Below are 22,107 nucleotides of genomic sequence, written 5' to 3' on the forward strand. Positions count from 1 at the left end.
GTGTTAGTTTGAATGCAGACTAACACTGCTCCCCAAACATCTGCCTTTTGACAGAAACGGACTGTGGCGTTTGCCTGTGTCCCTTTAAAATGCTGAAGAGATGGAGTATGTAGAGCAAGGCTCAGTGAGAGGAGAAAGGAAAGGCTCCCCTTTTTAAAAATAAATCTTTTTTAAAAAAAATGGGGGGGGGGAAATTGCTCCTCAATTTTTTTAAAAAAAATCATATCTTATCTAATTTTCCCATTCACCCATGAAACTATTTACATGTACATAGGCTGTGAGGCTGTGCTTGTAATTTACAGGTATAATTTTTAATTTGGCTGGTTGCTTATGGTCCAAAACACATTGCAGAAATAATCTGGTTTCAGACTGCTTTAACTGCCCTGGCTCAGTGCTAGGGAATTTTGGAGTGTAGTTTTGTGAGCCATTTCTATTCAACCAGTCCAGCAAGCCCACAGTCTTGGTTTTATCTTTGATTCCTCTCTGTCGTGTATCCCTCAGATCCAGACCACAGCCAAGGCTTGTAGATTCTTTTTGTACAATATTGCTAAAATCCGACCTTATCTCTCCGCCTCTACTGCCAAGATCCTGGTCCATGCCCTACTGGTCTCACAACTTGATTACTGTAACGTCCTCCTGGCTGGGCTTCCTCTCTCACCTCCGTTCTTTAATCTCTGTCCAGCATTCAGCTGCACACATTATCACATCCGCCCACAGCTGTGACCATATCTCTCCTGTGTTGGCATCCCTTCACTAGCTCCCCCTCCCTTTCCACATTCAGTATAAGCTCCTGCTGTCGACATTCAAAGCCCTCCATGGACTGGCCCCTCCTTATTATCAGACCTTCTTTCTCCTCACCTTCCCACCAGGGCCCTCCGTTCTGGTAGTCAAGGTCTGCTGTCTCAGCCCAGGATTTCCTCTGCCCCATCCCGGATTCGCCCCTTTTCACTCGCTGCCCCTCACTCCTGGAACCTTCTTCCCCCGCGAGCAAGAGCCATCACCTCTTTAACCAGCTTCAAAACGGAGTTGAAGACCATCCTGTTCAGGGCAGCGTTCCCAGGCATTGCATAATTGTCACTTGCTATTTGATGTTCTTTTGTTGCCTGTTTTATTGAATCATTTCCTGTATTGCTATGTATTTTATATGTATTATCCTACTAGAGAGGCCCCTTCCCCACCACCACTCCCTTTGTGTTGCGTCTTTTTAGATTGTAAGCCTGAGGGCAGGGAACCGTCCAATTAAAAAGATTGTATGTACAGCGCTGTGTAAATTTACAGCGCTTTATAAATAAAGGTTAATAATAATAATAATAACATTTAGCCTTCTCAGTCTAAGAGCTCGAGTGCCACAATAAACTACAATTCGCAGGATTCCCTAGCACTGAGTCAGGGCAGTTAAAGTTGTCTCAAACTGGATTATTTCTGCAGTGTGCTTTGGGCCTATGTCACAACTCCAGCAGGGCTATCCAGATTATTTATTTATTTTAATGGTGAATTTTAAATGATGAATTTTTGATGTGGATTGTTTAAATATGTGCATCCCTTGTTCTTTTAAATTGATGTGTGTGTTTCAATGATGCTTGTTGGTTTAATTGTCCCCTGGCCTTGATCCATGTGGAGAGCTGGGTAAGAAATCAATATCATCATCACTCGTTGTCATCATCATTATCATCATTGGAGCCACCAGGGTGATGGTTCTTTGGCAAGTTGAAAGGAATCTAGTTGTTTGTAATTCTAGTTGGTTCTTCCCCGTTATTCTGAGAGTGCGTCGGGGCGGATTATGTAGGGAGCGGTGTTCCCACAAGTAACTCTGGCCCAAACCATGGAGGGCTTGAAAGGTCATAAGCAAGCCCTTGTATTGCGCTGGGAAGCTAGTTGGCAGCCAGTGAAGGTCGTTTGGGACTGGTGTAATATGGTCAACTCTGGAGGATGTGAGCTCCAGGAAAAGAGAGCCCAGCTCAATATTAGAAGGAACAGTAAGGGCTGTCTGAGAGTGGCATGTCCTCCCTCAGAGTGGGGGAGCCTCCTTCCTTGGAGGTCTTTAAACCCAGGCTGGATGGCCCCCTCTCAGGGATGCTTTCTTTGGTTTGATTTTGATCTTGCCTCTCTCTCTCCCTCTCTCCCTCCCTCCCTCCCCTCCCTCTCTCCCCCTCCCTCCCTCCCTCTCTCTCCCCCTTTCTCTCTCCCTCTCCCTCCCTCTCTCCCCCTCCCTCCCTCCCTCTCTCTCCCTCTCTCCCTCCCTCCCCTCCCTCTCTCTCCCTCTCTCTCTCCCTCCCCTCCCTCTCTCTCCCCCTCCCTCCCTCCCCCTCTCTCCCTCCCTCTCTATCTCCCTCCCTCCCTCTCTCTCTCCCCCTCCCTCCCTCCCCCTCTCTCCCTCCCTCTCTATCTCCCTCCCTCTCTCTCTCTCTCTCCCTCTCTCCCTCCCCCTCCCTCTCTCCCTCCCCTCCCTCTCTCTCCCCCTCTCTCCCTCCCTCTCTATCTCCCTCCCTCCCTCTCTCTCTCCCCCTCCCTCCCTCCCCCTCTCTCCCTCCCTCTCTATCTCCCTCCCTCTCTCTCTCTCTCCCTCCCCCTCTCTCTCTCCCTCCCCTCCCTCTCTCTCCCCCTCCCTCCCTCCCCCTCTCTCCCTCCCTCTCTATCTCCCTCCCTCCCTCTCTCCCCCTCCCTCCCTCCCTCCCTCTCTCTCTCCCCCTCCCTCCCTCCCTCCCCCTCTCTATCTCCCTCCCCCTCTCTCTCTCCCTCCCCTCCCTCTCTCTCCCCCTCTCTCCCTCCCTCTCTATCTCCCTCCCTCCCTCTCTCTCTCCCCCTCCCTCCCTCCCCCTCTCTCCCTCCCTCTCTATCTCCCTCCCTCTCTCTCTCTCTCCCTCCCCCTCTCTCTCTCCCTCCCCTCCCTCTCTCTCCCCCTCCCTCCCTCCCTCTCTATCTCCCTCCCTCCCTCCCTCCCTCCCCCTCTCTCCCTCCCTCTCTATCTCCCTCCCCCTCTCTCTCTCTCCCTCTCTCCCTCCCCCTCTCTCTCTCCCTCCCCTCCCTCTCTCTCCCCCTCCCTCCCTCCCCCTCTCTCTCTCCCTCTCTCTCTCCCTCCCTCCCTCTCTCTCTCCCCCTCCCTCCCTCCCTCCCTCTCTCTCTCTTAATGGCTGCCTGGCAGAAGGGGGCTGGACTGGAGGGCCCTGCCTGGGGTCTCTTCTTCGCTGGGGCTCTGGAGAGGCCAGGGGCGGAGAGGGGCCCGAAGGCTGGGGGGGCGGTCTCTGGGCCTGAGTCCGCCTCCTCTTCCTGGCCCAGGCTGCCTTCTCCTTCTCCTTCTCCTCGCCGGCGGAGAGGGGCTCCGGGGAAAGCAGCCTGCCTGCCTGCCTGCCTGCCTGGGCCATGATGGGGCCGCCCAGTCTGCTGCTGGGGCTGGGGCTCTGGAGCTTGGTGCTGGTCAACCCTTTGCTCTCCCTTCCTGCGACCCACAATGGTAGGTCTTCTCTCGGTATTGCTGGGGGCTGGGGTAGTACCTCTTGAACTGCCATGGCTCCGTGCTTTGGAATTCTGGGAATGGTCGTTTGATGGGGCACCCTTTCCCAGGACATCGCCGTTTCCACCGTCTGTCCAGGAGGAATGAATGCCCAAAGCTCCTCCATTGGAAGCATGGCTAAGATGCATGGCATTAGTATTATTATTATTATTGTTATGTTTCTTTATATGCCACCCATCTCCCCAGACTGGGACTCAGGGCGGCTTACTATATTGAAAAAGAGCCCCAGGGAAAGCATCCCAAAATACTAAAGATTCAATATTAAACGCAGACTCAAAGGACAGCAGTGAAAAGCCAAGGGAGGCCCTCCAAGCAAAGGCCAGAGACAGCCATTGGGGAACACTGGTCCCAAAAACAAATGGCATTCTGAATGTTGCTCCTCCAGGAGCCTTTCCAGCTTTTGTTGGCCCTGCCTTCCCTTTTTGAATGTCCTCCGTTTTGTGGTGCCTTGGCCCCTGGTTCCCTCTTCTGCAAAAGAGGAGTGCATTCTTCCTGGGAAGATTCAAGGAGGCGCAGGAAGGGCTTTGAAACTCCCCGTTTGCTTGACTTGCTGCTGGGTTTTTCAAAAGGCTCCATGGCTTGGTTTTGGAGAGAGGCCCAGGCTTTGGGTGCTAAAGGGCCTTGTATTTGTGGAGGAGTCCCTAAAAATGTCGCCTCGCATTTACTGCCCCCCCCCCAAGTCTAGGAGTTACAACACTGGTGTCTAGAAGTGTGCACAGTGTGCCAAATTGTTGCCACCCAGATGCTTTGGACTACAACTCCCATCCGCCCCATCCAGCATGTTGGGATGATGGGAGTTGCAGCTCAACACATCTGGCAGACAAAGGAAAGACTTGGGGAAGGCATGTCTTCCTTGAAGTCAGTGCAGTTGTATTGACTGAGATTTATTCCCAGGTGATAGTATATAGTATATGTAGTAGCTACAGTAGATATAGAATAATAGAATCATGCATATAGGATTGCAGTTCTGGAAAGTGATTTAGAGAAAACTGGATCAGTCACTCAGTCACTTAGGATCTCAAAATAAAGGGAAGCAGTCGGATATTCAGGGCAGACAAAATATTGCTTCATTCAGCACACAGTGAAACAATGGAAGAAAGGCCACTGTAGTGACAGCCACCTATTTGGGTGACTTGATAAAGGGATTAGCAGCCTAAATACCCCCAAGGCACCAGATCTTGTCTGATCCTGGAGGTTAAGCCGGGTCAGCCCTGGTTAGTAGTTGGTTGGGAAAACACCAATGAATGCAGGTACTGTAGGCTGTATTTCAGAGTAAAGAACAGGCAATAACCACTTCTGAGTATTCCTTGCCTAAGAAAACCCTGTGAAACTCATGGGCTCAGTATAAGTCGACAGGCAGCTTAAAAGCACTTACACACATAAGTGAGTTAAGTCAGCCTTATGTGTCCATAGATTTTTTTATCCACAGATTCAACCATCAACAGCTTGAAAATATTCAAAAGTAATATACATTTCTAAAGCAACCTTTCTTTTTTCCATTTTCTGTCAGGGAAGCCATTTCACTCTGCTGCATCCACAGATTTTGCTATCCACAGGGATCCTGGAACCAAACCCCAAAGGATACCAAGAGCCCACTGTAATTTTGATGCCCCTTTACCTGCCAAGATCCTATGCCATCTTGGGATCTATAGTTTAGTGAGATATTTGGAATTCTGCACTGGGGAGCTCTAGTGCTACAATTCAAGTGCATTCACTATAGCCAACAGAGAATTTGCAATCCCATTGGATGGAACAATTCAAAGTGGTGTCAAAATGATATAGCTGCATAGTGTATATATATTTTAGTCACTGGTGATATGGCTATCAATGGCTACTACTCATAGTTTGTTGTTGTTGCTGCTGCTGCTGCTGCTGCTGTATGCCTTCAAGTCATTTTAAACATACTACCCTAAGGCAAACCTATCACAGGGTTTTCTTGGTGAGTTTCTTCAGAGTGGGTTTGCCATTGCCCTATCTGAGGCTGAGAGAGTGTGACTACCATAAGGGTCGCCCAGTGGGTTTGCATGGCTGAACCAGGATTCGAACCCTGGTCTCCAGAGTGCAGTCCAACACTCAAACCACTATGCCACACTACACATGGTGCCTGTGTGTTATTTTCAGAATCAGAGGCTTCCCATTTTCAGTTCCTGGGGAGCATGGTTGGAAGAAGCAACAAAGAATCTTGTGGTGCTTTAAAGAATTACAGAATTTTATTTGGCATAAACTCTGTTGCAGCACAAACAACAAACATTTGACAACCTAAAGACATCACAAATTTGTTTTTTCTGTTTTTTTGGCCCCAGCCCACTTTATTGGATGCTTAATGCATGATGCATCTGATGTAGTCAGCTTGAGTGTACAAATGCTTAATGTCAAAGAAACACTTGTTGGTCTTTAACGTGCTGCAAAACTCTTTGTTGCTTTTGCTGCAACTGGTTAACATGTCAAAAACCCCAAAACTCCAAGCACCATAAAATGGCTGAGAGAATGCTGTTATGCACACATCCGGCTTCATCTAGTTCGTCATTGTGGGTACAGAATGCGAGACCAGATAAAGCTTTTTTTCCTCTTACGTTTTAGTTGCTAGAAATTTATTTCCAGATTAAAATTTCCAGGAGAAAAGAGGGCTAAAATCCTACACAGTGTTTAGGCTCCTTAAATCTCATGAACAACAACAGGAAATAAGCAGCCAAACTGTATTATTGCAGTCTAATTGAACAGCATCATGAAAGCAAAGGAAGTTCAAGGAACTGAGAACTACTGTTTGCTGTTATGCTAACTTTTTAAACTTAAATTGGGTCCAAAGCACACTGCAGAAATAATCCAGTTTGAGACTGTTTTAACCACCCTGGCTCAGTGCTAGGGAATCCTGGGCCTCAACCTGGATTATTTCTACAGTGCATTTTGGGCCTTAGAGAACTTGGAGAGAAGTTTATTTTATTTTATTTTTATCCTGTCTTTCTCCCAAGTTGTGACCCAAAGTGGCTTGCTATATATATATATATATATATATATATATATATATATACACACACACACACACACACACACACACACACACACACACTAAAACAACACTTTAAAAACAATTCTGTTTTTAATACTTTCTAATTACCTCATTTACTTAGTTCTTTTTATAGTAACTATAACAGTAATTCAAATATATAGCTGTGTTAGTCTGTGGAATCAGTATGCAGAGTGATCTTCTAGCACCTTTGAGACTAACAGATAAGATTCAAAACACACTGCAGAAATAATCCAGTTTGAGACCACATTAACCGCCCTGGTTCAATGTTAGTGAATTCTGGGCACTATCATTTTGGGAGACATTTAGCCAAAGAGATCTCTGGTGCCACAATAAACTACAATTCCCAGGATTCCCTAGTACTGAGCCAGGGCAGTTAAAGTGTTCTTGAGCTGGATTATTTCTACAGTGCGTTTTGAACCTAACTTTGAGTACCAGCATGGCACTATGGTATGAGTGTCAGACTACGACTCTGGAGACCAGGGTTTGATTCCCACCTCAGCCATGAAACCCACTGGTGACCTTGAGCAAGTCACACACTCTCAGCCTCAGGGGAAGGCAATGGCAAATCTCCTCTGAACAAATCTTGCCAAGAAAACCTTATGATAGGCCTTAGGGTTGCCATAAGTAAAAAGTGACTTGAAGGCACAATAACAACTTAACTTTCAACTTTTTAACATAAGTAACATGTTATAACATTGAAAGTCATGTCCATGTTAGTATCAGCATAAAAAGATACCAAGAAATCTTGTAGCTCCTTTGAGACTTATTGGGAGAAAGAATTTTCTGCCATGACCTTTGATAGATTCAGCTGCACCAATGGACAGGAGTCCATGAAAACTTCTTTTTAGAAACGTCTTTCTCTCAGTTTTAAAGGGGTTACTGCATTCCTTCTTCATTATTAATTGTTAAAGTATTTATTCCACTTGATTTTTTTTAAAATCAGAAGTACTGTAGTAGTATCACTCAGTTTAAGAGATATTTTTGTAATGTTTGTGCTTGGCACATGCATTTGTGATCATTTGATGACTTGAAAACTTGTTTTAGGTTCCTCCACTTAGGACACAGATCAAGTCCTCAACTATTCCCCTTGGCATTTGTATTAGCCACAAAGAAGTGATGGTATATTTTTCACAACAATCATAGAAGTGTAGCAATCTGTTAGAGGAGGCATAGATTTCTCCATCTCTCCTCCTTAATCAATTTAGAGAAATATTCCTTCCTTCCTTCCTTCCTTCCTTCCTTCCTTCCTTCCTTCCTTCCTTCCCCATCCTGTATAGTATACTGACTGCTTCCCTATGCCTAGCATAGAAACATTATCCTCTTCGCAGTCTAGTCACTTTTCCATACTTATTCACAAGGAAGACCTATTGTGTGAGAAAGTTTTTCCCTCCCTGAATATACTGAAAATGACCTTTAACCTAAGTTCTCTCTTTGTTGACAATGCAGAGATGCAGGGAGGAGGAAGAGGATTTTGTTGCTGTTTTTTTTAACTGGTTGCTTATCTTTCTCTATTGTTGTACTTCTTGCATTGCTGAGAGATGGGCGAAAAGTTGACTTTAAAATGTGTTTTTGGATGAGTCACATTACCAATGAACATTTTTTTTTTCTAGGGCAGCTTGTAGAGCAAACTGAACTTTATCTTCAGTGTTCTGTTATGTCTTTGGATGTACAAATACTCCAAGGCTAGGGGGTTTGGGTTTGGTTTCTTGATAAATATCAGGAAGGAAGAGAAAGACCTTTAACTTCAAATTGACCCATATTAATGTTCCTTAGGATAAAGGTAGGATAAAGCTAAATTTCCTTAGGATAGCAAATGCAATTAAGATAGGAGGAGTAGCTCCACAGTGATCCCATTTCCTCCCATTGACTGATTCCAACTGATTTCCTGTGAACAAAAGAATGGCAAAGCCTGTTGTGTCAATACTTTAAAGCAGGGGTGGGAATCATTTGGCATGTCAGAGATGGTTGGTTTGCAAGGCCCAGAAGCCCTAGCCAGGACAGATAATTTGCTAGGAGTTGCAAGTCTTGGAGAGCCAAATAATTTCTACCCCTGGTTCAAATAGGGGTGCTTCATTGGGAGGTTCCTGCACTGGCCATGGGTTAAATTAGATGGACCCTGGGGGGGGGGTCTCTTTCAGTGCTATAATTCTTTCACAATACACTAGTAAATGAACAGTAGAGGCTAAAAGTTGCATTGGTAACTCTTTAACAGAGTGAGAAATTGTCAGGGATTGGGGAACTATATTGCCCCCCAGGAGAACTTGGAGGACTGCATCCTCCATCATCTCCCCCACAATATTTTCAAAACCATTTTTGGCCCTGTAGGGGACATTCCATCACTTCCTTCCCTGGTTTGTTTTCGTTTGTGTTAGATCCAGGGAGAGAAGCCTTTTTCTTTTTTCCTTTTCTTTTTAATGACAGGAGGTGACTTGGAAGTAACTTCTACTTTACTTCCTGATATATTTTTTAAGCCTCTCCTAGGTTTGCCTTAGGGTCACCATAAATTGGAAATGACTTAAATGCACACAACACAGGAGTGTTGTCATTTGTGGGGGAAATTGGGAAAAACTGGGAGTTTAAACTAGGGGTAGGCAATCTTTTTGAGCCGGGGGCTGGGTTGCTGTCCTTCAGACAACTGGGGGGCCGAAGCCAAAAAATAAATAATAATTTTTTAAAAAAAAAATTAAATAAATAAATAAGCCGGGACAAATGTAGGACAAAATTTTCAAATGGAGGACATTTTATAAAAATGGAGGACACGCGAAAAAAATTGCTGATTTTTTTTTAAATGTTAATATAAATGCATGTTTCTGAGGCTTCTATAGACAATTTCCCCCCTTGCCCACCGCTTGCCCCCCCTTGCCCGCCTCCTCCTGATAAGCTAAAGGCCCCACGCCCTCACACGAGAGGCCAAAGGCTCTGGCGGCAATCGGCAGCAGGATTGGGCTGAGGCCGGTCCCAAGGCCTTGCCGGGCCGCATCTGGCCCACAGGCCGTAGGTTGCCTACCCCTGGTTTAAACAGTCATTTTCCCCAAGAATGTTGTGCAATCATGGTGAAGATTTTCACACACATTGCATTTACAGAGGACTTCTCCCAGGAATAACCAGGGAATAACCAGCAACAAGTCATTCATGGGATTTCCCCAGGAGTGATTTGTTGCTGTTTATTCCTGGGATAAGTTGTCTTTAATTGTGACATCGTGTGAAAATCTTCACTGCGATCGCACCACTTTCCCAGGAAAATGGCTGTTTAAACTTCCCACATACTCAGATCTGTCCTAAAATGGCCCAGGAAGGGCAAACATGTGGCAAAATTTCTCAGGTGCCCAGGGGCCATGAAGGCTGTACTTTGCCCATCCATTTTAACAGAATGAAATTTTATTAGTTGTCTGTGGGAAGACAGCATTTAATCTTTAAAGACTGAGACAGTTCATGGCAATGTGATACCAGCAACAGAGAAAATCCTAGCATATTAGGTGTTAATACAGACCCCCTTCCCCATTTTATTATGAAATTGTATGAAGGGAAAGAACACACTTCATTGCCATAATTAAGATCAAAACAGTTGATGGATTGGAACTTCTAAACCGCACATACCTGTTCTTTTCCTATAATTTGGCAACACTAACTTAAGTATAGGGTGTCATTTAGTTATATGTGGTTTTTACTCTTATATCTCTTTCTATTCTGTAAGCCAGTCTCTTGGGAAGAAGGTGGAATATAAATTGATTGATTGATTGATAAGATAAATAAATCAGGAAGTCTGAACAGGAATTTTGTCTGTGTAAATTCCTTTTGTTTCTGTTTTAGAAACTGGGCGCACACCAAGAGTTTAAGAGATCAAGCTTTTTATATTGGTATACAGCATATTTAACATTCTTACACGAACTTTTATTTCCTCATTTTTTCCCCTAACATTTCCCCATATTTTTATTAGTGCAATATCTGATATTTAATTTACGGATACTATGTGGGTATTCTAGAACAGTTTGAATCAGAAAACTTTCCACTGCCTTAAATGGAGAGGGATCTGATTTAGCATGTTTAATAAACAAAGGTTTTTTGAAAAACATCCCATATCTATAAATGGTGAACAACAGCAATTTATAAAGTTGGCTAAAGAAAACAAGTGGCTCCCAGGCCTTAACACTATTCTTTTTCCAGGAGACCTTCAACTGAATACACTACCACTATATAATTGCAGAACTTTGGAAGTTATTTTGAAAAGTAATTAGTTATCATTATAATTCCAGGTCCCCAATATGGTTATAGCTATGTGTTTTTAAATGTATGTCTTTATGTTCCCATTTCTTACTAGTAAATTAAAATGCAGTAGTTGTTTTGCATTACTAAAAAAAGAATGCTGACGCATGTAAATACTACAAGCCACTGGCTCATGGTACAAAATACACTATAGTCATTTCCACCCCTAAAAGGACCTCAGGCAAACAGTATGAGGCACAGCATGAACCAGCATTTGAAACATACGATATTTCTCCATTATGATTTAGTAGGCTCCATGCAGTTATAAAAGTACAAAGGTTATGGTTATATCACAAAAGGAGTGAAGTCATCCCTACTTAAATTAACATCATTAATATAATTGATTATACCTTCAATATTGGAAAATGAATTAATTGCAAGTAACTTGTTATTTGTAACTGCTACTTTGACTGTTTGAGAATTAGAATACTTTCCTCAGTGTCTGAGAGTGCTGTTTCAAGCATGTCTACTCAGAAGTAAGTCACATTTAGTTCAGTAAGGGCTATTCTCAGGTAAGTGTTGTAGGGTTGCATGTGAAAGTATTTTTCTTTCTGTTTTTTTAAATACAGCATTTGGAGTAATTTCATTATCACGAATAATTAAAAGCAAGCACATTTTATATTACAGAGTCTGGTCAGAATAACGTGCTAAATTCTAATAGTCATTTCACTGTAGAAAAAACATGCTGTTATCATAAGCAAATGTTGTATGTTGAGGTCAAATAATTACATTATGGTTTCCTCTTCTGAGTTACCTAGTCTGTTCTAGGGATCATGTGTCCATCTGGGCATAAAATGGAATGGTGTGTCAACATAGTCTAGTTAACACAATGCTTTATTTGACACTCATTTGTCTAAGGGGATTATCAGTGCTTAGCTTTCAGTCCCACTAGTGACAAGTAATTATTTTTGAAGAATTCCGATAAATCAGGTCAGCATATCATGTTTTCCGAGTTTCACACAAAACTCGTACGTCGTATGTACCTAATTTCAATGTGTGTTAGAGCACTTGGCATAAAATCAGTTTTGTATTCTAGATTTAGGATATAAAGGCCTTAATCACTTTTATGAGATCATGTTTCTGCCTCACCTATTCTTTTTATGATCACTACTGAATTAGCAAAGTCCAGCCTGGATAACAGCTTTGTGGCTGCTGAGAAGTCATGTGATCTTTAATCTGTTCTTTTGTAATATAAATGCCATTCCTCTCAGAAGGTCTGAGTTTTGCTTTCATGGCTATTCAGTAGCTTGACTGGTATTGGCTTAGTCAACATGCTGAGTTGCAAATTCCCTTAGGGGACATATTTTACCATTAGTTATTTCTCATGTCCCATGCACAATTCTCGTTTTGTTTTGTTTTTTCACAATGAGAAAACCCAAGTCATACCTCCTAAAGAAGAGACTTCAGAGTTTATGAGACTGGGAAAAGAGGGATTATAGTGCCATGAATAAAAAGCGGTGCTATAATTCTTCTTTATTCACAGGATAATCGAGTGATATTTGCAATGTCATGGGACAGAGCATCCTGCTATGCTCCTGTCTTTTTTCCCCAGTGTGATAAACTCCTTCTTTTGTAAAGTCATATAGGCATCCTGATTTTTAACATTTCCATCATTTTTCTTCTGTCTCAAGTTATTGATCCGTCTTATTTATTTATTTATTTATTTATTTATTTATTTCCCCACTCTTCAGCCAAAAGGCTATCAGAGCAATTTACATTTTTAAAAATTAGACATTTCCCTGCCATCCTTACACAGTAGTAGCTATTACTAATAGTAAAAGACTATTATCAGTAAAAAGAAAAGGACTTTACACACTTCTCTTCACCATCTCTCTCCAAGTAGTCTGTTTACTATAAGACAGAAAAGCAAAATGTTCCCCATAGGTATGCAAAGGGATCTTGTAGCACCTTTGGGACTAACTGAAAGAAAGAAGATGGTAGCATGAGTTTTCATACACTTGAGTCTACTTCTTCAGATGCATGGGGTGGAGTGGAGAGTCCAGGGACAGACCTATAGACACAGGCTGTGTGTGAGAATGTCAGTAGATTACAAAACTCTGTGTATATGGAGATGAGGTGACAAGTTCTGTTTTAATGATGGTCTAAGTCCTCCTTAACCACTCAGTGGTTACGATGCCAATTCTCACAATTGCAAGGTCAGAAGGTTGAAAGTTCGAGGCTCAAGGGCTGCATGACAGAGTGAGCTCCCGTCACTAGTCTCAGCTTCTGCCAACTTAGCCATTCGAAAGTATGCTAATATAAGCAGATAAATAGGTAACAGCGTTTGGTGCAGTAATGCTGGCCACATGACTACTGAAGTTGTCTTTGGACAACACTGGCTTCCTCGGTTTGGCAACAGAGATGAGCACTGACTTCTACAGTCAGTTGCAAATAGACATTCATGTCAAGGGACTACCTTTACCGTTTAAGTCCTCCTGCCTTTGTCCTCCAACGACCATAGTTATAATTGAACTTGTCATCTCAATTGTTGTTGTTTTTTGCCTTCAAGTTGTTTCTCATTTATGGAGACCTGACTTATCATGGGGTTTTCTGTGGCTGAGAGGGAGTGACCCACCAAAGTCACTCAGTGGGTTTCCATGGCTGAGCAGGGAATACAACCCCGATCTCCAGAGTCCTTGTCCTACACTCAAACCACTATATCACACTGGCTCGCCTCTCACAATTTTTTGCACTTCTATTGACATTCTCACACACAGCCTATATCGGTCTGTCCCTGGACTCTCCACTCCATAACATGCATCTGAGGAAGTATACTCAAGTCTATGAAACCTCATGCCGCAAGCTTCTTTCTTTCAGTTAATCTCAAAGGTGCTATAAGATCTTTTTGCATACTGATTTCCTAGCTTAACACAGCTATGTCTTTGAATATGCCATATAAAATTGACTTGTAGTACCATCTCCAGCCTGGTGGAAATCCATGTCTTTCCTGTGATAGGATCTACTATGATTTGGACTCAGCAGTCCCTAGCATCTCATTAGCCATCTTCTCCAGTTTCTGTAATGCTTTGGCTTTGGCTGTTGAGGCCTGTAGACCCACTTTCATTCAAACATCTAGGGAAGTGATATTTTGAGGAAGGCTATGAGAAGCAGGTACAAGTATAAATGAAAACCCAAAGCGATCTTGATAGGCTAGGTTCCTATACAACTCTTGATGCTTGAAGCCCCAGTGTCTGTTACTAAAGCTGTGGGAAAACTTTTTGGAAATTTGAATTCTTTCACTAAAATGGGTTAAAACATTCTGAAGAAGCATCTAATTAATGCTGAGAGAATAATAGGATCTGTGTCAATCATGCTTTTAGGATTTCAAACCTGATGAATGGGTATTCCTATTTTTATAACATCGTGGTATCTAAGAGACCAAATAAGATGAAGAAGCATGTCTATTCCATGTAACAAAATGTAAATTACCTAAAAGCTTCCATCACAAATGCAGAAGAAAATGAAAATAACTGTAGAAGAAAGTCACACAGTCATCATTTTAAAAATGTAAAAAACCAGAATGCTGTAATGTTAGCTGTAGGTAAACAAATTTAAGTAACATACAAAGTTTTAGATGTATATTCTGGTTCATAAAAATATCTTCTAATGTCTCTGTTGCCATGTTTAATAATCATAATCTTTATTTCTTAGGATCTTTTCCCAAGAATGATAGCTTGGCACCACCACGATCTTTCCCCATAGCCAGAAAAAGAGATTATGAACCAATTTCATGGGAAGACACTGACGCTGAAAATGACTTCGACCTTGGATCAGGTTCTGACAATCAAAGCAGAGCACAATTATACCGTGTGTTTAAAGACACTGAACAGTACCTGGCTGATGGATGGCTGACCCTTTTTGTACCATCAATCTACACTTTAGTTGCCATAGTTAGCCTTCCTCTGAACATCACGACAATTCTTGTGTTCCTGACAAAAATGAAGATGAAAAAGCCAGCTGTAGTATATATGTTCAACCTGGCTGTTGCAGACATACTCTTTGCAAGCATGCTTCCTTTTAAGATTGCCTACCATTTTTCTGGAAACAACTGGGTATTTGGTCCTGAAATGTGTCGATTTGTCACTGCCACATTTTATTGCAACATGTATTGCTCCATATTACTAGTGATGGTGATCAGCATCGACCGTTTTCTAGCAGTGGTGTATCCAATGGAATCTTTGTCATGGCGCACATTAAATCGGGCCTCTGTGGTGTGCATTGCTATCTGGCTTGTAGCCATTGCTGGAGTGATACCTCTTGTTATCACTGAGCAAACCCAGAAAATACCTCACCTAAGCATTACAACTTGCTATGATGTGTTGGATGAAGATAAACTTAAAGGATATTACTTTATATTTTTCACTGTTTTCTCTTCACTTTTCTTTTTTGTGCCATTAATTATTTGTTCTGCCTGCTACATTTCCATCATCTGGTGTCTGAGCTCATCAGATATTGCTGCAAAGCAGAGCAAGAAGACACGGGCTTTACTTTTGTCTGTAGCGGTTTTCTCCATTTTTGTATTGTGTTTTGGTCCAACAAATGTTCTCTTGTTAGTTCATTACATACATTTTTCTTACAAAAGCTATACGGGGAGTATCTATTTTGCTTACCTCCTCTGTGTCTGTATTAGCAGTGTAAGTTGCTGCATTGATCCTCTGATCTATTGTTATGCCTCTTCTGAATGCCAGCGACACCTCAGCAATATGTTGTGCTGCAAAAAGAACTCTGAACCCTGCAGTAGTAGCGCCAGTGACCAGCTAATGATTAGGACCAGCCGAAGGGGAACTTGTACCAGCACACTTGGTCACAGTGTCTACAGGAAGTTGTTAACATAAGCCTTTATGGACAAATGTACATTTGATGCTCTTATGTTTTATGCAGCTCTGTTTTTTAAGATAATCTATGAAAGAGTATTGGCCTATATTCGTTTTTCACGTGGTTAATATTTGAGCATAATGGCTACCATTATGAGAAATAAGTTGTGTGGGAAAAGAGGACAAGAACAATCTGTGTATGTACACATAAATTGGTTGGAATCCTGGTGGTCAGTGTCACTAGGATTGGCATCACCTGGTGCCATGACTCATGATGTCACCCGCCATTGACCTCCTCCCATACCACACCATACAGAATCCTAAATAATATTTTTTGTACAAATGTTATTCATAAATCGTAATTCCCATGTGTCACTGAATGTAATGGCAATAGTTGTGACACAAAAAACCTGGTAAAATTAAAATTATACCTTTAAATTACAATACCATACACACACCCTAAATATATTCATGTGTACATCATTTTGTGTGGGAAAAGTGAAAATTTGGTAAGACTTGATTTTTTTAAAAAAAAATTAAAAGAATAAAAAATTATTTTTAAAAAACATTTTTTAAAAATTAGCATTTTAAAAAGAGATTATTTTTATTTTGCCTCACTTACACAATCTCTTCAGTGTTTTTAAAGGGATGCAGGCAAACACCACAGTTCATTTCTGCCAAAATGCAGAAGTTGGGGGAACAGTGGTGTCATCCCCTTTTAGAATAATAATAATAATAATAATAAAATTTATTTATATTTCCCGCCTCTCCCTGCAGATCGAGGTGGGATTACAACTGATAAGATCAAATGATACAGTTACGCAACCCATACTCATAAAATAATCAATTAAAACACGCCAAGATGTATGTCATCTAGTGCAGTCCATACCACCTGCACCCCCCTAGTGAGGCCCTTGAGTCAACCCGTTCACGTTGAATGCAGAGACAGCATGTAGGTAAATCAATGGCCCTACTCTAGTTGAGATGAACAGTTGCTGAGGACATTCGCTCTGAGTCTGCATTGCATCCTTCCTTGGAATTCATGTCAGAGAGAACCGACAACTTAATGTTCAGTAAAGAGCAAGTTTCACAGTTACTGTAACATCTTTAATTTTTTTTTAACACAACAAGAACATATGTAGACATAGAGACCACTGCAAAAGGGAGATTTGGTGGTGCCATTGAACTGTGGGCTAAACCTACCTCTTGTGAATCCACGCATTTTGGATAAAATGGTGCCCCTGTTAATATAACCATACCTCTTCACTGGCATTATACCATCCAGGCTTTCTGTTTTTAATCATGCTACAATGTGATGAATGCTGAGAGGTGGTTTTGATAAATCAGATTAAGTAAAATGGGCATAGAGTACAATACAATGCAAGCTATGCATTTGCTTATGTTTTGTTTTTTGATTTATGCCCAGAGGAGAACAATAAAAAATCATTCAGAAACTCAGCAGTTCTTTGCACAGAATTCAGTCACCCTTTAACCTTACATTTTTGAGCATTTTTTTCATAGCAGTGAATTAAAATACGCTCCATTGAAACCCTCATTTCAAAATACAGGTCTGTAAGAGACTTGCCATCCCTTTGGAGGGGGTTGAACCTCAGCTTCTTCTATAGGGCACCATTGGTAATGTTTTATTAGAACCACTAAAAATAGCAACACTTTTTTTCTTTCTTAGGTTCTTATAGTTAAACTATATAGACAGTTACATATCACAATAGCCAGAAAGTGGTTTCTGAATTCCAAAAAATCTTTAGTGAAGATGTTCACTGTGGAGCAACAAGTTTTCCCTCGGAAATTCTCCCAGACCCCTGTTCTTCCTTGCATTGTTCTCATTCTGTGATTATGAGAAAATGGGAGCCAACAATATATACCATATGCCTTTAATAATTGACATGAAAGCACATTGCAGCATCAATTATTAGCCTACAAATATTTGTATTGCATTTAAATTGCCCTACAATGCTTATTATGTTACAGCAATTCTCTGAGCAGAGATTATTCGTATTTCCATTGGATAAAAGGGTCCTTGTGTGAGCACAACTCTATGTCATGGGCATTGGCTTCCCTTAGTGTATCAAAAATTTAGGCTCCAACTTTTAATTTTTGGTTAGTGTCAATATGTACTCTTTACTGTTACTGTGTACAAAAGGTCATTTGCCTTGAATGAACTAAAATAGCATGTACCTTAATGTGTCTTACTGTGTGTGAAATACTAATTAGATCACACTGTAGTTTGGATAGCCAAACCTTTGGAGAATCAAAGAAAAGGGTAAATATTATTTCTTAAATATGCAAAGGGATTTTGTTGCACATTTGAGACTAACTGAAACAAATGATTTTCCAGACTAGCGCAGCTATATCTTTGAATTATTCTTTAATGATATGCCAACATATGCTATACAGAAGACAGTGAGTTATACTAAGCAAGGTATTCATTTAAAACTGGTTCTGCTGTGTGTCTTGCTTTGATTTGGGTAGAGTTCTGCATGATCCCAAGCCTGCTCCTGTTTCTAAAATGACTTAATATGTCTGAGCATACTCACTCAGTAAATATTTCATATAGGCATTTGCCCCTCACCCCTGTCATTCACTTTGACTTTTTAAAATCAAATTGTGTTATGGCTTGGCCATATGTGATTGAATAGTGGGGGGAGGGATTCAAGTAGGATGAAACAGGACAAAGTTTGACAATAAAATGAAGCTATATTAAGTTCTAGAACATTAAGCTAAATTAAAGGTGATCTTCCCCAAGCTATGTGATTTCTCTTTAAAAATTTATTTATAATTTACATCACACTGGTCCATGCAATTTTGCATGTTTCATGTAGAATTTCATGGGATTTCTAATGCTATAAAATGTAACATTGACATTGCAGATAAATATTTGCATTTAATCCCATTCCATAGTCATCTAAAAACCTAATCAATTTAGTTTACTTGGGATGAAGATCATACTATCTCTGAGTGTACAAGGCAACATGAAAGGAATAGGAGCCATATATATTTTAAGCTAACATAAATGAATATTTTAAATACGTATGTATCTTCTGAATTAAAAATATTGAATTCTATATAAATTCTTGTTAATTTCTGTTTACTTTCATAGTGGATAAACTCACATCAAAATGTATTCCACATATAGTATTTAACTGTACATTAAATAAAATGTGTAAATATTCTGCATTTATGTACATAATTCATATTTCTACATTAACCAAATAAAGTATTCTTACTGGTTTTGCTGTGTTAGAGTTATAATAGTCTCCTATTTTTGTAAACTGAAATAGCTAATAAATTTACAAACTGTCACTTGATTTGTTGTGAGTCTGTAATGCAAGTTTAGCATCTGAATATCAGTTCACTTTTTAAAATTAAAATCCCAGCTTTTGAAACTGTGTTAAGAGGGTTCAAACTTCTGTCTGCTTGCTTAAAACCCATCATCTCTTACCTCTATGCTACATCAACGGAGAGAAAGATAACAGTTTACCGTATTTTGAATGGATGGTATAGTAGTTTGCATGCTGGACTGTGACTCTGGAGAGTGAGTGGTAAACCGATTTTTCTAAAATCCTACTCCAAGTAAATCCTGCAAATACCATTAATATAACAATAATTGGACAGCACACACACAATAGATTGTGGCTGATATCCTACATTTTCAAGCATAGTAAAATACTGTGGGGTGTTTTCTTGTACAGTAAAATGGAGAAAATACAGTAGAAACCAGAATTCATTATTTTTATTTTTAAGAGATTGCCCACACCATTTTAAACTCCCAGGGAAATTTAGAATAAATTGAACACATACACACAGAGGCCAGAATCCTATATCATCTTTTACTTGACAGAACTTTACATATACTTAGCCGAGGTGCTAGGAATCCTCTGTGAAGTGAATTGAGAATTGTAAGAATGCATTTTGGGACAATGGCAAAACTGTTATTAGTGCCTGTTGTGCTATCGCTCCCATTATGTAACAGTAACTATGCCAGCTCTGCCACATAGTAATATAGCAGCCCTCTACAGGGTATGAACATTATGAAACACTAATTCTAATTCCTACATACTTTAGTCTATTTATGAAAATGTAACTTCTGTACAGGTTTCTGACTATATATTGATGTTGTGTGACTTAAAGTTATTTCTGACTTATGGCAACCCTAAGGTGAACCTATCACAAGGTTTTCTTGACAGTATTTTTTCAGAGGGGGTTTGTCTTTGCCTTCCTCAGAGCTAAGAGAGTGTGACTAACTTAAGGTCACTCAGTGGAGTTCTATGGCTGAGCGGCCCACAAAGTCATAGTCCAGTGCTCAAACCACTGCACTACACTGACGGTACAGCAGCATTATACATCCTCAAATGTATAAAGCGCCCATTTATTGTATTAATAGATGAATATGAGAGCCAGCATGCTCTAGTGGCTTAAACTTTGGACTATGATTTTGGACACCAGAGTTTAAATCCCTGTTCAACCATGGAAGTCCACTGGGTGACCTGGGGCAAGTCACACTTGCAGCTTCAAGAGGAAGGTAATGGCAAACCCCCTCTGAAGAGCAGGAGGATCAATGATTATATATCCACATGTTTTCTTTTTCCTGGATGTTGTGCAACAGGCAGACCTGCAGGAACCTTGGGATGTCCCTGAAGATGACGTCCTTCCATCATGTCCAGCTACAGGAAAATAGTTGTATGTATCACAATGGATCATTTTCTGATCACCTAAAAATAGACATGCTGGGTGGGGGAACTGTACTATTACAAAGTGGGTTGTGGGGGGGGGGGGCTTTCAGCCATTGCCTGGTCAGAATGGATTTCCATTAGAACCACTGAAAAAGTGAATTGCAATGCCGTAAGTTGGACATGAACCACCATAAACTATAACAAGGTACAGCCATGCACACATTTTTAAACAAAAAACAAACATTTTTTAAATCTTCTCTTTAAAAACAAAAGGTGGGAGAACAAACATTGTCCTGACAAAATGTTTGCATATTGGCTTTTCTTTTATAGGCCCTCCAGGATGTAATGTATTGGGATAAAAATGCCCTATACCCCATGCTATTTTTCTGTTGAAACATAATGGCTGGTGATAGTGCTGAGATGAGAAACAAGTCCCTCCCCTACTCAAGGGCAGGAGGATATCAAGTGCATGTTGACTTGTTTCTGTCCAGCTAAGGCCAAGTAATTATACTGATGTCAGGAGAGGCAGGGTTACAAGGACCTGGTGCAAACAAGAACAGATAATTCAGATAGAAGCAGCCAGAGACATCATATGGAAGTGTCCGGGGCCAAAGAGGGATACATATAAATCATAGTAGAAACTTCCCCGCAGAAAATACTCTTTGCCACACAATCTGTGAAACAAATAAGAAGGCACTGTCCATATTCAGGGCATGCAAGTAGAGAAACCCAACCAGCAAAAGTGTAGAGCCCCCTTTGCATCACTCAGTTGAAAGCAACATTAGTCTGCTTTTCCTTGCATGTATGTAGCATGGATAACATGAGGAACTGTAGCATCTCAGGGTGCTGCCACTTGAGAGCAATGATGAACCTGAAGAGATTTGGTGAGCCCATAAGGTTCAAAAACAGAAGCAAGAATAATGCATAGAGTCACTGACAAACTGGCTGCCTTTTAGGACATGTGGACCTTGTTGAAAAGATGGTTCAAATAAGTTATGTAACAAACGAACAGCTGGTTGGATCTAGAGTATAGGCCAGATAAAGTCAGGAAAATGGGGTGTAAAAGTGTAGTGATGCTACAACATCTTATCCTCTGAGGGGACATTTGGCTGGGCAGGCAAGCTGGAACACAACAGGAAGTTCAGCTTGGCTACAGGTAAGGGACAATATTAGTTGAACCATATGGATAAAACATTGTAGGAAACCATTTTTCCCCATTATCTTAGACTGTCACCACATTGTAGTTTGATACCTGACTGAATCTGAGAAGCTGGTGGCCAAAGCAGGTGAGGGTTCCTTCCACCCAGCAGTACTTAATGGATTCTGAAAAGATATCCCCATCCTTTAACGCCTGGCAATGTCATAGGAGTTGACATCTGTTAAACAGGAAAGCTGAGTAATCAAGACCTAGCATCAGGGGCATTACTAGGGGGTGCAGGGGGTGTGGACTGCACTGGGTGATACCCCAGAAGAGGGGTGATACCCAGTCAGGCCTTCCTCCCCCTGTAGAGAAGGGCTGAGCTGTCCCCTCTTGCCTTCCCAGTGGCAGCACCAGACTCCTCATGAAGAGTCTGGCACTGGCACAGGAAAAGAGAGGGCCAAGTACGTCCTTTTGGCAGACCTTCTCGGCAGCCCCCTCCGGCAGCTCTTCCCCCACACATACACACAGGGTGACACCAGGGGTGGGGACGCCACTGCCTAGCATCCATTTCAGAGTCAGCTACCTCCCAGCTGCTGAAAGCTTTCCTTGCTCACAACCATTCAATCTCCTCAACTGACTGCTCTCTGTGTTTGTGTATT

General features: G+C 41.4%; 1 protein-coding gene across 1 annotated transcript; it reads left to right on the plus strand.

Annotated features, from left to right (window-relative positions):
* Positions 1-3,323: 3,323 nt before the first annotated feature.
* On the plus strand, positions 3,324-15,725 carry LOC149323941 (proteinase-activated receptor 1-like). The gene is made up of 2 exons (XM_089494498.1): positions 3,324-3,451; positions 14,454-15,725. Exons 1-2 carry the CDS (start codon positions 3,361-3,363, stop codon positions 15,635-15,637), a joined length of 1,275 nt encoding a protein of 424 aa, XP_089350624.1. The 5' UTR covers positions 3,324-3,360; the 3' UTR covers positions 15,638-15,725.
* The last annotated feature ends 6,382 nt before the right edge of the window (positions 15,726-22,107 follow it).

The sequence above is a fragment of the Sceloporus occidentalis genome, unplaced genomic scaffold (genome assembly GCF_023333645.1).
Source record: "Sceloporus occidentalis isolate IW3139 unplaced genomic scaffold, rSceOcc1.0.p SCAF_1, whole genome shotgun sequence".
Taxonomy (NCBI): Eukaryota; Metazoa; Chordata; class Lepidosauria; order Squamata; family Phrynosomatidae; genus Sceloporus; species Sceloporus occidentalis.